This window comes from Trichoderma gamsii (assembly GCF_001481775.2).
Source record: "Trichoderma gamsii strain T6085 chromosome Unknown Scaffold_34.2, whole genome shotgun sequence".
NCBI lineage: Eukaryota > Fungi > Ascomycota > Sordariomycetes > Hypocreales > Hypocreaceae > Trichoderma > Trichoderma gamsii.
In genome coordinates this window covers 259,304-271,538 of record NW_020171371.1, presented here as the reverse complement: position 1 = coordinate 271,538, position 12,235 = coordinate 259,304, and the positions used below count along the sequence as shown (strand labels likewise).

General features: G+C 53.6%; 4 protein-coding genes across 4 annotated transcripts; 3 read left to right on the top strand and 1 right to left on the bottom strand.

Moving 5' to 3' along the window:
- Nucleotides 1–2,630: 2,630 nt before the first annotated feature.
- Nucleotides 2,631–2,992, bottom strand: TGAM01_v208331 (hypothetical protein; the record flags this gene model as incomplete). The annotated part of the gene is made up of 2 exons (XM_024550303.1): nt 2,631–2,633; nt 2,792–2,992. Coding segments are annotated over 2 exons (204 nt in total), but the record flags the coding sequence as incomplete, so codon positions are not given.
- Nucleotides 2,993–6,103: 3,111 nt separating this feature from the next.
- Nucleotides 6,104–6,211, top strand: TGAM01_v208330 (hypothetical protein; the record flags this gene model as incomplete). Its single annotated transcript, XM_024550302.1, has 1 exon — nt 6,104–6,211. One exon carries the CDS (start codon nt 6,104–6,106, stop codon nt 6,209–6,211), a length of 108 nt encoding a protein of 35 aa, XP_024404959.1.
- Nucleotides 6,212–6,974: 763 nt separating this feature from the next.
- Nucleotides 6,975–7,605, top strand: TGAM01_v208329 (hypothetical protein; the record flags this gene model as incomplete). Its single annotated transcript, XM_024550301.1, has 2 exons — nt 6,975–7,055; nt 7,111–7,605. 2 exons carry the CDS (start codon nt 6,975–6,977, stop codon nt 7,603–7,605), a joined length of 576 nt encoding a protein of 191 aa, XP_024404958.1.
- Nucleotides 7,606–10,074: 2,469 nt separating this feature from the next.
- TGAM01_v208328 (hypothetical protein) lies at nt 10,075–11,780 on the top strand (the record flags this gene model as incomplete). Its single annotated transcript, XM_018807913.1, has 2 exons — nt 10,075–10,228; nt 10,327–11,780. 2 exons carry the CDS (start codon nt 10,075–10,077, stop codon nt 11,778–11,780), a joined length of 1,608 nt encoding a protein of 535 aa, XP_018658818.1.
- Nucleotides 11,781–12,235: the final 455 nt, after the last annotated feature.

Sequence of the window (12,235 nt, the reverse complement as noted above, 5' to 3'; positions counted from 1 at the left end):
TCTAATCTCACCCGCAAGCTTAGAGACCAGTGTCTCGTCTCATCGCGCAGACCATATTCGTTATACTCTCAAGCTCAATTTCAAGATACATAGTTTGTGGGGACTAAAACATCCCACACTTTTATGACCTCAACTTCTTGATGAGCGAACCATCCATCTATCCATCTGTAGCATTTTCACACAAGCAGACACTACGGATCAATTTACCGAAAAAGAATCACGTCTTAACTTTAACGATTTGGGCCAAAGCATATTCTGATAAACCTTCGATCTAGTGTTATAACTGACAGAGAGCTGGAAAAAGGGGCTGCGGATGGCCATCGCCCGTCCGCGCACAGGTATGCGGCATGCTAAGAAGAGGCATAGCTCTGCCGATCAAGAAGAAGGCGAAAAGAGTCTTGTTTAGAACACAGATGGCACAGCCAACAGCCCCAAGATAAGACTCTGCAAGATTTCACTCTGTAACGATTAAACGTGTTCACAGGGCGGAAAGGGGGACCAAGTCACATGTACAGTAAGGCTCCAAACGCAGCGGCAAGACAGAGAGAAACTAGGCAGCATGTCGCCGGAGTGTTTTGCGTCCAATAGTTGGAGATAAGGCGTAGGGAGAACTGTTTGTGCCACCATCTCAGTCACCCCCCAAGGCGATGGCAGTAGTAGTAGTGAGGTATCTCGACATGTTCTTAGACACGCAGAGCCTTCTCTGAGACTTCTTGCTGGCACTAAGTCGGGGGTTGGAGACCCGGATGGCCCCTTGTGGAGCACATTTTGTATTACTCGACAGGTGGTAATACTAGGTGATTCAGCCCATGGCGGGGGGGTACGGTAATGATGGGTTATGCCAGTTGTTTGCTCCTATGGAGCTCGCTGCTCTAGCGCCTGTCTCTGAATCTCCGGGTAGTACTTATTTTCTATTAGAGGACGAGATATGCCATGTCTCAAGCTAGTACAAGTCCACTGGATGTAACTCCAACAGAGCTTTGTTGCTTGTGGGCTTTGGACCATGTGCTCCCGTGACGAAATTGCCCTGGCGGTGACTGGCAAAGCACCAATACCTCTCATCTAGCACGGCTCTCGCGACTAGCCTTAGGAGACTCGATGAATCAGAAACGCCCATTTGGACGATACGCCCAACCAACAGGGCCTTGTTAGTCCAGCCACCACCACCGCTTCGAGTGCCACAAAATTCCCGGATGATCCTTAGATGACATGAGTAGGGGGCCGGAAACTTGCAAACTTTGAACGACGCTATGAATGAGACATGCATAGTAGGTGACGGTCCTTGGTCATGTTAGTGAAATGTCAATCCTTGGCTTCTCATGTATGTGGTCTAGCGCTCAGTTCCGGCTCCTAGCTGAGCGCGTTCCACGTGGATTCCATAGGAAACAAATGGATACTGCGGTTGGATGCGAACTTTGCTTCTCCTGTGGTTGAGTTGAGTGGCTGGTGGTAAATGCTCAAGGAACTGTGTCCCAGCTGAGGTTAGAGTTGCAGCTAGTGCTAGCGTTCGAGCAGATCTGCCTTAGCTGCCTTCTTCCTGGGCTAGAAGCCGTCTGGTGCTGGAAACGTGTCTGAGTATGAGGAATGAGAGTACGTAGCACAGTACAGTAGAAGGTAATTACCCCATATACCTACCTATACAGATCTGGACGAGAGTTGGATGATCTGCGGGCTGCAAACTTGCATTAGCACGAACGATGATGCACTTGTTCGAGGACAGGCTATGATGCCAATTGTGTCCGCAGCTTTGACCATCTGACGGCGGCGTGGCCTGCAGATATGTGCACCCAGTAAACGCCAGCCTTGGCAAGCACAGACTCTGCGAGCAAAGCCAAGCAAAGGCATTCAATTGTCCAAATTCAAAGATGATGCCGGATACAGTGATGGGACCTGCTAGTGCTGATCAGGTAGCGCATATACAACGCTCGTGCTCTGGGCGGCCAAGCCGGCAGCGACACCTTTTTGCGACCAACATGGAAGCCGCCTGCGCCAAAGCATGGTGCCACCTTGGCGTGAGCCGTCGGCAGTGGGCGAGAGGGCAAGAAGACGTATTATAGCATCCCTAAAATCTTTGGCGTGTTTGTGCCAACGCAGTTACGGACGGAGCTGTGCGAACAAACCCCCGCTGACTTGTGAATGCCTGTTGGGCCGCCATGTTGGCACAAGTACCAGCGACCGGTTACAGGATCTCTGCTGGGGACCTCGCGATCCATTGGCCGGGTGGCGAATAGGTGCACGAGTCGTTTGGTGGCTGTTGGAAGCCGTGTTGTTTGCTGGAATGCTCAGCTGAGAGAGAGTTCCATGGACTTGGTATCGACGGTTTCGGCACTGCGTGTAGACGCCCGAAACCTCGACCTTGGGCTTGGGACTACGAATTGGCCAGTCTGTGGCTGCGGAGTGTTGCCGCTACTTACTCGAGCTCTTCGTGCCGCGGGTTCGGAGGAGACCAGGCTTGAGAAGGCAAATTGGGATGTAATCGTGCCATGCTGCGAGCCCTGGTGCCACGCAGTCGGGGATTCGTGGTTACATACTCTAGTATACTGTACCACTCCTATCGACTACCGTCAATAGCGGTTGTCAGTCAAAACCGTCGGGTTAAGCTGTGATGAATAGTAGGCCTGTAGGTACTACTACTGCAATCAAAATTAGCAGCCAAACTAGCAATAACTCCCTGTGCTACTTCTTGGTGCTACACACGTTGGGGCACAGACGCCTAATACGTGCTGGCCGTGAACAAGGCTTGCTGCCCCTTGGGAGCCAAGCCGAGATCAGTAAATGAGCAATCACTTACAAAGAATAGGCCTCGAGAAAATTCGGCTGTGGGGCAAGCTCGCAGGGCACACAGCCTTGGACAGGCCGCTCTGCAAACAGGGCCTATTCCATTCGGAAGCCTACTGTAGCTGTCTATAGCGCCACGATGCGAGACACCAATTGGCCCGACGAGTTGAGTAGAGGTGACGGTGGAGCGGAGCCCAAGACTTGGAAGAGGCGAGGGCGCAGCTGCTGTTCCGCCTACCAAGATTAGAGGTAAGGGGCCATCGCGGCACAGCGGTCGTGTGCAGCCGGGCGACGCTGATAGGCTCTGAGGGTAGCTCTGAGGGTAGCATTCCAGCGGCTCCAGCAGTTCCAGCACCACATATACGGACGGGCTTTCGGACGGGCAGGACTTGGAGGGGGTGCGAAGCTAATAAGTCGGACGCGATCTGGTAAATAGGGCCGCAAGATGATCTCGGCCGACACGCCCAATCGGGTTGCTGACCTTCATCCAATGCTGAAGCGGCGTGGCACCCGCCTGGAAGCATATCCTTGACTGAAATAGAACGAATCTGCCCCCCCTGGAAAAGCGTTTCGTCGCTGCATCTGACAGGAAGGGGATCGTACTTGTAGATGATAATGAATGAGCAAGGAAATGAAAGAGTTGAACAGGGGCATAGTAAAGTTTTTTCTTCTTCTCTCTTTCTCTTTCCATGTCCAAGAGTTTCTGGAAGAGGAAGCTATCGCTGAGGAAGAGCCTCGGCTGGACACCTCCTGCCGCAAGCATTAACACGAAGATGAATACACCAGCAGGAGCATACGGGCTACGTGCTTTGAACAAGTCAATAGGAGCACGGCCAGCCGATGCTCTTGCCCTTGTGAGCTGGAGCGTCGTGTGTTTTCCTGCCGAGGCAGCGACGTTCTGTAGTAGCTTCGTATCATCAGGTACCTGCAGCAGCAAAATGTAGCAGCAAAATGTAGCCGCAAAACTCGCCGGCAGCAGCACGCTCGTAGGAACAAGCTCCCTGCCAGTACGCAGTGAGAGTAGGTGCTTGTTCCTTCACAATTTCTTCTTTTCCCACTCTCGATGTGCATCCAAACGAGTACGACGTAGCCCATAACTTGCCTCTGCCCATGCAGTTACGACATGTCTGAGCACCGGGAACGGGGCCGGAATCCAAACATGTCTTGTAGAAAACCAAACGTTTCCTTTTCAAACCATCTTCCTTGCAGCATGTAGGTACTGGGCTCATCCCTTCACTCCCGGATGCCGCGTGGCCCTGATAACTTTATGCAGCACTAAGCATGACATGGAATGGCATGTAACGGCTCGCTTGCCAGATTGTGGCCTGTCGTGGCTCGAAGAAAAGAAGAAAAGGAACACATGGACGTTTGAAACCCACCTAATTTCGGAGTGGCTTCCGTTGTATCCTGGTGCCTGCTCTGAAGCTGATCATGTCTTTGCGTTTCCATAACGGGGGCCATGCAAGGTCCACCAAACAGGTACGATTTTCGGTGCAATAGAGACGAGCCTGCTTGTAGTGTTACAAGCACACGGCGTTACAGGAGAAAAGAGAGATGTAGGAAGGAATAAGGTACTTGTTCTTGTGTGGCAGCTACTGATAACGCAGCCTCGCCGTTATTGGCCATGTGTCCTGTATGGATGGTAGGTATTGCTGCTATTTCGAGATGCATATTCTTACCAAGTACTACACAGACGCAGAGCTTGGAGCACAGACGCAGAGCTTTCAACGGGACAGTCATTATTCACACCATCGAAAACTCTTGCACGACCTTGCCTCGAGAAAATCGACTTTACAGTACGGTACATGCGAAGCACTAGATTGCTGGCTGCAGTCAAAATGATGCCATCGGTCTGATACCTATTGCCTGCAATAGCTTCGTTGGGACTCTCCTGCGAACAAAGCCAGGCGCGCTGTAGATCAATCTCAGCGGGGAAAAAATTATGGAGGCGGCCAGGATTGGCGGGGAAATTCTGAGCAGCAGGAACATCAAACGAACTGGCGATGGTGGTGGCGTCTAGCATAGGTAGGTTCTCAAGTACTGCACGGTACGGAATCTTGCATTCTGCCCATCTGCAGAGCACCATCGGACCTGTGCCTCTACTCTTGTTTCTTTTCTTAGGTTTGCTCAGGCCACCAAGCGCACATGCCGTCCAAAAGGCACGATAAGCGTTCGGAGCACTTCCGTGCTTCTTTTCTTGCCTCTTGACGCGCTCCGGGGCTTTTGCCGTGCCTTGCCTGATAACATTTACGGGGTACAGAGAGCGACTATGACGGTATTTGCGTGGGGAGCCGCTGGTGGAGGGTTGCAACGGCAAAGCTGCGATTACCAGCGTCGACCAGTAGCATGTTGTGCAGGCATTGCCAGTGGCGATGAAAATAGACCGCAGCCTTGAAGGAATTAACGCCGCAGGCGGAAATACTTTTGCAGCATGTTCGTGAGAAAAACGTGCTCGTCTACCGGAAGTACAGCGACCTGCAGGAATAGCATGTGGACATGCTCCGTGGTATCGCTTCTTCCATACTGTCAATACTTACGATACAAGAGGCCCATTTACGCCTGCTTGTACGTCAAAACGCCCCGGGTCTTACTGGCAACACAGCAATATTGTGTTCCCCACGACATGACTGACTGATTGATCACAAGTACAAGCAACAAATTGTGTCACCGTTTTGGCAAATCCCAAATGCGTCACTTGTTACTGGTAGGAACGAACTGATGGTATATACCTAGGTACATGATCTCGTTGCAAGTTTACAGGGGGTTTCAAGGTCACCATGCACCGAGAGGCAAAAGTGCTCGTACGAGGTAGCACGCAGCAAAATGCGTGCCCTTTAGGGGATAGACGCCCAAGGCACAGCAGCGCTACCGGATGAGTGCGTCAAAAAAGCGTGGCACAACTGCTGCAGGTGGATGTCCAGTAAATGGCCCTACATATGACATGTCAGATTGCATGATCCGACACGGCAGTGCCTCGTATGGGACCGAAGCACGAGATCCACAAGTCCATTCTGTGGCCCCCATACCCCGGCAAGATTTTTCGTTTTGTCTCTTTCGCGAGCCTTGTTAATACTGTACTGCAGCGTACAGTACAGCACTCGAACAAGTACAGGTATAGGTATGCATAGACTGAAGCTCCTCTCTCCTTTCTCTTGTGCGACTTTGCGATGCCCGTGCTCAAAAGAGGCGGATGGCTGGAGAGATGGAGGAAGAATCCCCTACTGCCAATAGCCAGACACACACTTGGAAGAGCGCCAGACTAACGGATTCATTGTGCGATCTTAGTCACGAATGGGCAAATGAATGGGCGACGGGTCTCTGGGGGATGACAAGCCGCCAGCGAAAAAAAAACGATACTCCCCGTTTCTCTTCTATCGAGGTGGATAGGGCGGGACAACCATGTGTCAAGAGAAGACTGGGGCGTCTAGTCTAGGCTGACGATGGATGGAGATTGCTGTAGCACTACTGACCGCAACTGGTAAGTTGACTAGGATTCTGCGAAATGTGCCAGCAAGGGAAAAGGGAGGCAGGGCTGGCGACTAGCAGACAGACCCATGGCGGGCCGGCGTCGGCCGAGTGGTCAAGCTTGCTTAGCAGAAGCAGATCCAACGGGTTCTGGGTATTCTAGCTGGCGGCTGTTGCTAGCTACCATAGTATAGTAGCAGTAGCTCGCTCTGTCAGTGTCTCGTACTGTACCGTATGCATCTGCGGCCGAGAAGGGCAGAGATGGATACCAGATGGATACCAGACGGATGGCATCTTCTGAGGGCTAGACCTGAGACGCAGGCAACGGGATGCTGGGATTGGACGGACGCTGCAGCATCCGGGGGGGCTTGTTCGGGTCACTCCCAGTCGTCCACGAGGCGCTGGCAAGAAGAGGAGAAAGAGGAGAGAGAAAAGCAAGGCATTTGTGCGTGGTACCAGTAGCGGTACAATACTGTACACTACAGTATATGGCCATGCTGGTACAGTAACGTGGTACTAGGCAGCCTACCCGATGCGGATGCTGGCTGTCTCACAGACGGTCTCTCTTTGCACCCGGTACCTACCTTGGTGGCCGGGCGATCTGGCTTGTCGTCCGGACTGTGTCATCGAGCATCACTAGCACGAGCGGCACTGTAGCAGCTACCTGCCTTCTGCACGCCGCCAGCTACCAACAATACCATTGATGTGCCTACCTGACGAAGCTGGGCCAGATGACTGCTGCGAAAACGGGCCTCCGTTCCATCGACACACCATCCAATGGCCAGTCATTCCCCAGGGCCGGTGCCAGACCCGTGGGATCGCTCTCCCCATTGCCCGTCAAGCGCAAATCACTGACGCATCCAACAGCGCTCCCATCAATCTCACTCGGCAAAGGACCAGCGAGCGAGTGGGCGACAATCAATACCGGCAACAGGATGCCAGTCCAGCACGGGCCACGGCCACCCACGGGCCACCCGCGGGCCACTCACGGCGCCTGGCCCTCCCTCCAAAACCCTGGTTGCGCGCCCCAGCCAGTCCCAGCGAGTACCATCCGGCCAGCAGCCCCAGCAAAATAGCGCAGTCAGAACGCACAGGCGAGCGGCTCTGGTATCACCGACGCCATTTCGCCCGCATGCCGTGCCAATGGTAGTCGTGCGAGACGCCCGTCCCTTGCTCGGGTCTGGATCCACCGCAATATGGGAAACCTTGGGATGTGGCGCACACCCCGGCTCCGTGGCCCAGGTTCTTGTCGCCAGGAAACGCGAGGCACGCTCTTGCTGCCCGCGACGCCGCGTGGTCCAAGAAGCTTTTGTCCCAAGCTTGAGTGCCTCCCAGCGAACTGAGGTAGGTACCTCTACCTAGGAAGGTGGTGCTCGCTACAGATTCCAAGCCATTGGCGGCTGGCGCCTCTTTTCTTCTTCTGCTTCTTCTCTCTAAGATATGGAGGCGCTATTCCCCCCTCTTCTTTGCTTTTTCTTTGCCAGGGCTTCGGACTTTGAGGGATAACTACTAGCACTAGAGGGAAACTCAGCTGAGCTGGCTGCTGCAAGGCGGTATCTTGAAGAGCAGTCCGGTCTGCGCCACCGAAGCCGCAGTGATTCCAATAGCGATATCGAATAGGCCTACATTATTGGATTGATGCTGCTTGCTTGCCTGGACGGAGTGACAGGTAGGTAGTGGAGCCGTCTGGCTTTCCTGTGGGCGGATTGAATGTGTGAAGGTGAGCGATGGACTGGAGTACCTTACCTTTGCTTGCTTGAGCTCGTACAGATACTTTCTCTGGATTCGCCAGGGACAACCGGCAAGTGCTCTGTGCCGGTAGCTCGAAGGCGCCAATTCTGTGCATTTTGGCGGGCAAGCAGCGGCATTGCTGTTTAAGCAGCGGCATTGCTGTTTAAGCAGCGGCATTGCTGTTTGCGGAGCGGCAAGTTGATAGCTTTAAGGAGCTGCCACTACCATCCACTACCTTAGGACGCCACACGCGTGGTGCAGGCACAGTAGGTACCTGTGCTACGGTCCCGCACCGCAGGGCCTGTGACGTATCATTGAATTGCTTTTTTTCTCTTCCTGTAGGTACCTTCACTTGGCCGGCGACTTTTCTTTTCTTTTTTTTTCCATTTCTTTTTTTTTTCCGGGAGGCGCCCAGAAACCACCACATCGCCCATCATCCTTGCTCATGCCATCAGCCCATCGCCTGACTCAGGCCATGCATCTGCCCGCTCGCTTTGCCTGGTTCCTTCTTTTTGCCCGCAACGCAAGCCGCCAATTTTCTTCTTCTTAATCTTAACGTCAAACACGGGAACGGGGGTTGCTGCAGTAGCAGCACCAGCACAAGCACAAGCATCAGCACTGTCAAAAAAAAGCTACACGCACTGCTGGCGAAGCAAACATGCTGCGACCGACCGTCTGGAACCCGCTGGGGAACCAAGTAAAAAAGGCCGGGCGTGGAGAAGCCGAGCCAGCCACCCCCTCTGCCTGTATCGCAACCAATAGATTTCTAGTCACCAGGGCTGCAGCCTCTCATCAGCACGAAGCCCAAGCGACAGCGTGTTTCTTTTTTGGCTTTTCTGCTTCCTCCCATGTGCTCCCATGTGTGCCCGTGCTGGTGAGCATATGAAGCACGGTACCTGTACTTGGCTGGCGAGCTGCAGCAGCCTGTCTCGTCGCTTGCAAAGTACAGTACCTAGGTACTCAAATACCCAGAGCGCTGTGGCACCAGATAGCAATACCACTACAGGGGCCCGAGCTGCACTAAGCTGGCTAGCTTGTCCCATTAATAGGTGCAGTCCCTCTGGCACCAGCACTGGTACGCACCAAGTACTGTACATTACCGGCAGGGTCCAGGAGCGGTCCGTCCTGGCACAAGAACCAGCAACTCCCTGCGGGCACGAGCATTACAGCGGTTCCGAGTGGGCGTTTTAGTGCTCGTGCCGTATAACTCAGACAGGCCCTCGGTAGCGGTACCAGCAAGCAGAAGCTGGGGAGACGATCCTTCCTCCTCTTGCTCCTCCCGAACGAACCCAACCGCCATCCGGGCTCTCTCGAATCTCCACACCCCTCTGCCATCTGCTCTGCGCCATTCACCCCCTCCCAGCAGCCACCCCTCCACGCTCCTTTAAGCAGAGCAGAAAAAGGGAAAAACGAAACCCTTTGCGTCCTTTCGGCCAATGCTTACCTGATTGGTCCTGGCCCAAGTCCTGGACATGCCAGGCTCAGCTGCGACCCGCTCCTCTAGTCCCAGATTCCCGGGGCCCTCCCTCATTAAATGTGGCTCTGGCTCTAGTCGGAGCGCCTGTCCAGCCCTGGCCAGCGTCTCTCACCTCTTTGGCTCTTACTACCTACACGGTCGCACATCCACTTCTTTCGTCCTCCCGCTGGCTTCTCTCCTCTTGCACCTTTCACGCACACAACCTCGAGAAACGCCCAAGGCTTGAGAGACGACAGACGAGACCAGCGAAGGAGGATACAGGACAGCACGATCAACTCGGTCGCTCTCGATACAACCTGTTGTCGCTGCTATACATGCTTATGCTTATACGACTCTCGACTACCCGCGTACTGTAGTTCTGGGCTGAACAGCGGGTTCCTTGCTCTCCCGCCCTGACGGTTTGGCGGCCGGAGACTGCCTCGAGTCATTTGAAGGTGAGTTGCGTATTCCTCAGCAGACAGAGCTACATGTCTCTTCTTCTTTCTTGTCGCTGCTGCCGTCCTCTCCTCGGTCTCCTAAGTCATGGCCGCCAAGTCAAGTTGTAGCACTAACACGACAAAGCAGCCTCTGTTTGATTTACTCATATTCTTCTTCACCCAATTATACGTTTTCCACGCGACATCATGGCGACGCCGTCCAGTGTGGCCTCTTCAACAGGCCAGCGGGACATGATCCAGCGCATTCACCGCGTGACTAGAGAGAACCGTCACCTTTGGTACCAGTTGACGGTTCTGCAGCAGCCAGAGCGAGCTCGTGCATGTGGTTCGGGAATGAAAGGTACGGTTTTGAGTGTGGCAGATGGATGGATGCATCGCTCTTCTCCATCTCCTTCTTGTTTTGCAAAAAGTCATGCTTTTTTGCTTACTCCCATATAGCAAACAGCGACCGACGACCCGTTGATCCGCCGCCTGTTGTTGAACTTCGCATTATCGAGGGTCCCTCCGTTGAAGAAGGCAAGGACATCACTTTCGACTACAACGCCAATTTCTTCCTTTATGCGAGCTTAGAGCAGGCCCGTCCCATTGCCCATGGCCGTGTCCAAAATGGCGCTACCAACAACCCTCCCATCCTGACTGGTGTTCCTGCGTCTGGCATGGCTTATCTCGACCGGCCTACTGAGGCTGGATACTTCATCTTCCCCGATCTCTCCGTCCGACACGAGGGCTACTTCCGCCTCTCCTTTAGCTTGTTCGAAACGACCAAGGAGGCCAAGGACTTTGATCTGGAGCCTACAGAATCCGATCTTCCCCCGGGTGTTGACTGGAGAATGGAAATTAAGACGCAGCCCTTCAACGTCTTCAGCGCCAAGAAGTTCCCTGGACTGATGGAAAGCACTCCCCTCAGCAAGACTGTTGCCGACCAAGGATGCCGAGTCCGTATTCGCCGTGATGTGCGCATGAGGAAGCGTGATGGCAAGGGTAGCGGCTATGACCGACGCGAAGAAGAGTATGCTCGGCGTCGGACTGTCACGCCGGCTCCCGCCGAGGATCCTCACGGCTTACGGGCCAGATCCGTCAGCAACGCGAGCGAGCACCGCGCGCCCTACATGCCACAAGAGCCATCACGACGACCATCTGCTGCTGAAAGCTACCATGCTCCCTCAATGCACCACGCGCCGCCGCCGCCGCCTCCTCCTCCCTCTTATGACGCACCGCCGCCATCTGCTCGTCCTGGCCATCTTGCCTTTGGCGACTCAGTAGTGCCGCAATATGGAGCGCCTGCTCCTCCTCGCCCATATGCCCAGCCGCAAAGCGCTCCAATTCCTCCTGCAACGCCTACTGGGCCATACCCAACGGCAGCCTCGCCATCTCCGTATGCCAAGACAGACTCGCAGCCGTACAATTACAGTGCTCGACCTCCGGCGCCTAGCCCATCCCCAATTCCACCCATGAGACACGCCATTTACGATAGTCGGCCCTCAGATCCATACTCATCGACTGAGAGGCGACCCTCGCACGCTTCTTACCCTCCATCTGGGCCGGCGGCACCGTACTCTGCACCCTCTCTTCCACCGCCGCTGCCTAGACGGGAGTCGTCGACTCAATCATCCTTGGCGCCCCTCAGGATTGCGTCTTTGGTGTCGCCCCTGCCACCCATCGAAGCCCAGACGGAGCCACTTCCTCCTCCGCCAATGATGTCAACAGGGGGCAAGAGAAAGCACGACTACGTCTTCTCCCAGAGCACTAAGCCGTTGTACAATGGTCAGCGACAAATTGATGCTCACTTCAGTCACGGTTACCGTGGAGTCACCCCCGAGCCTGATCAGGGTGTATACTCAAGAGCCGACGGCCACATCGGCGTTGTTACTTTCAACCAATACCAGATATAAACTTCTCGGCATGCTGCAAACTCGACTCCGATGTATGAGTGGCTCAAAATTATTGGAGTATCATCTGCATTTCATTTTGATGTGTGATAGATTTCTCATGGGCGTTCTGGGGCTTGTATCGACTATTAAATACCTCTTTATTATTTCGCAAGAGGGCAACATGAATGGGCTAGTGATTTATGGAGTTGGGGTACGACAAGTAGCTTGAAGCTTTTATAAAGCAAGAAGGCTCGACAGAACACAGCAACTTTTTTTTTTTTTTTTCGCTTTATATACATATATATCATGGTTATTCTTGATTCTTTCCTCCAACAGGTTGCACCACGCATAGATTGCCGAAACAAAAAATGAGAGACGTGAATGCGACGAGATTACTATTTTACGCTCTACGTTGAATTCAGTGCTCATATCTAGTGTTAATTTAGGGCGGCATCGCTGTTTAGCTGTAACTATCA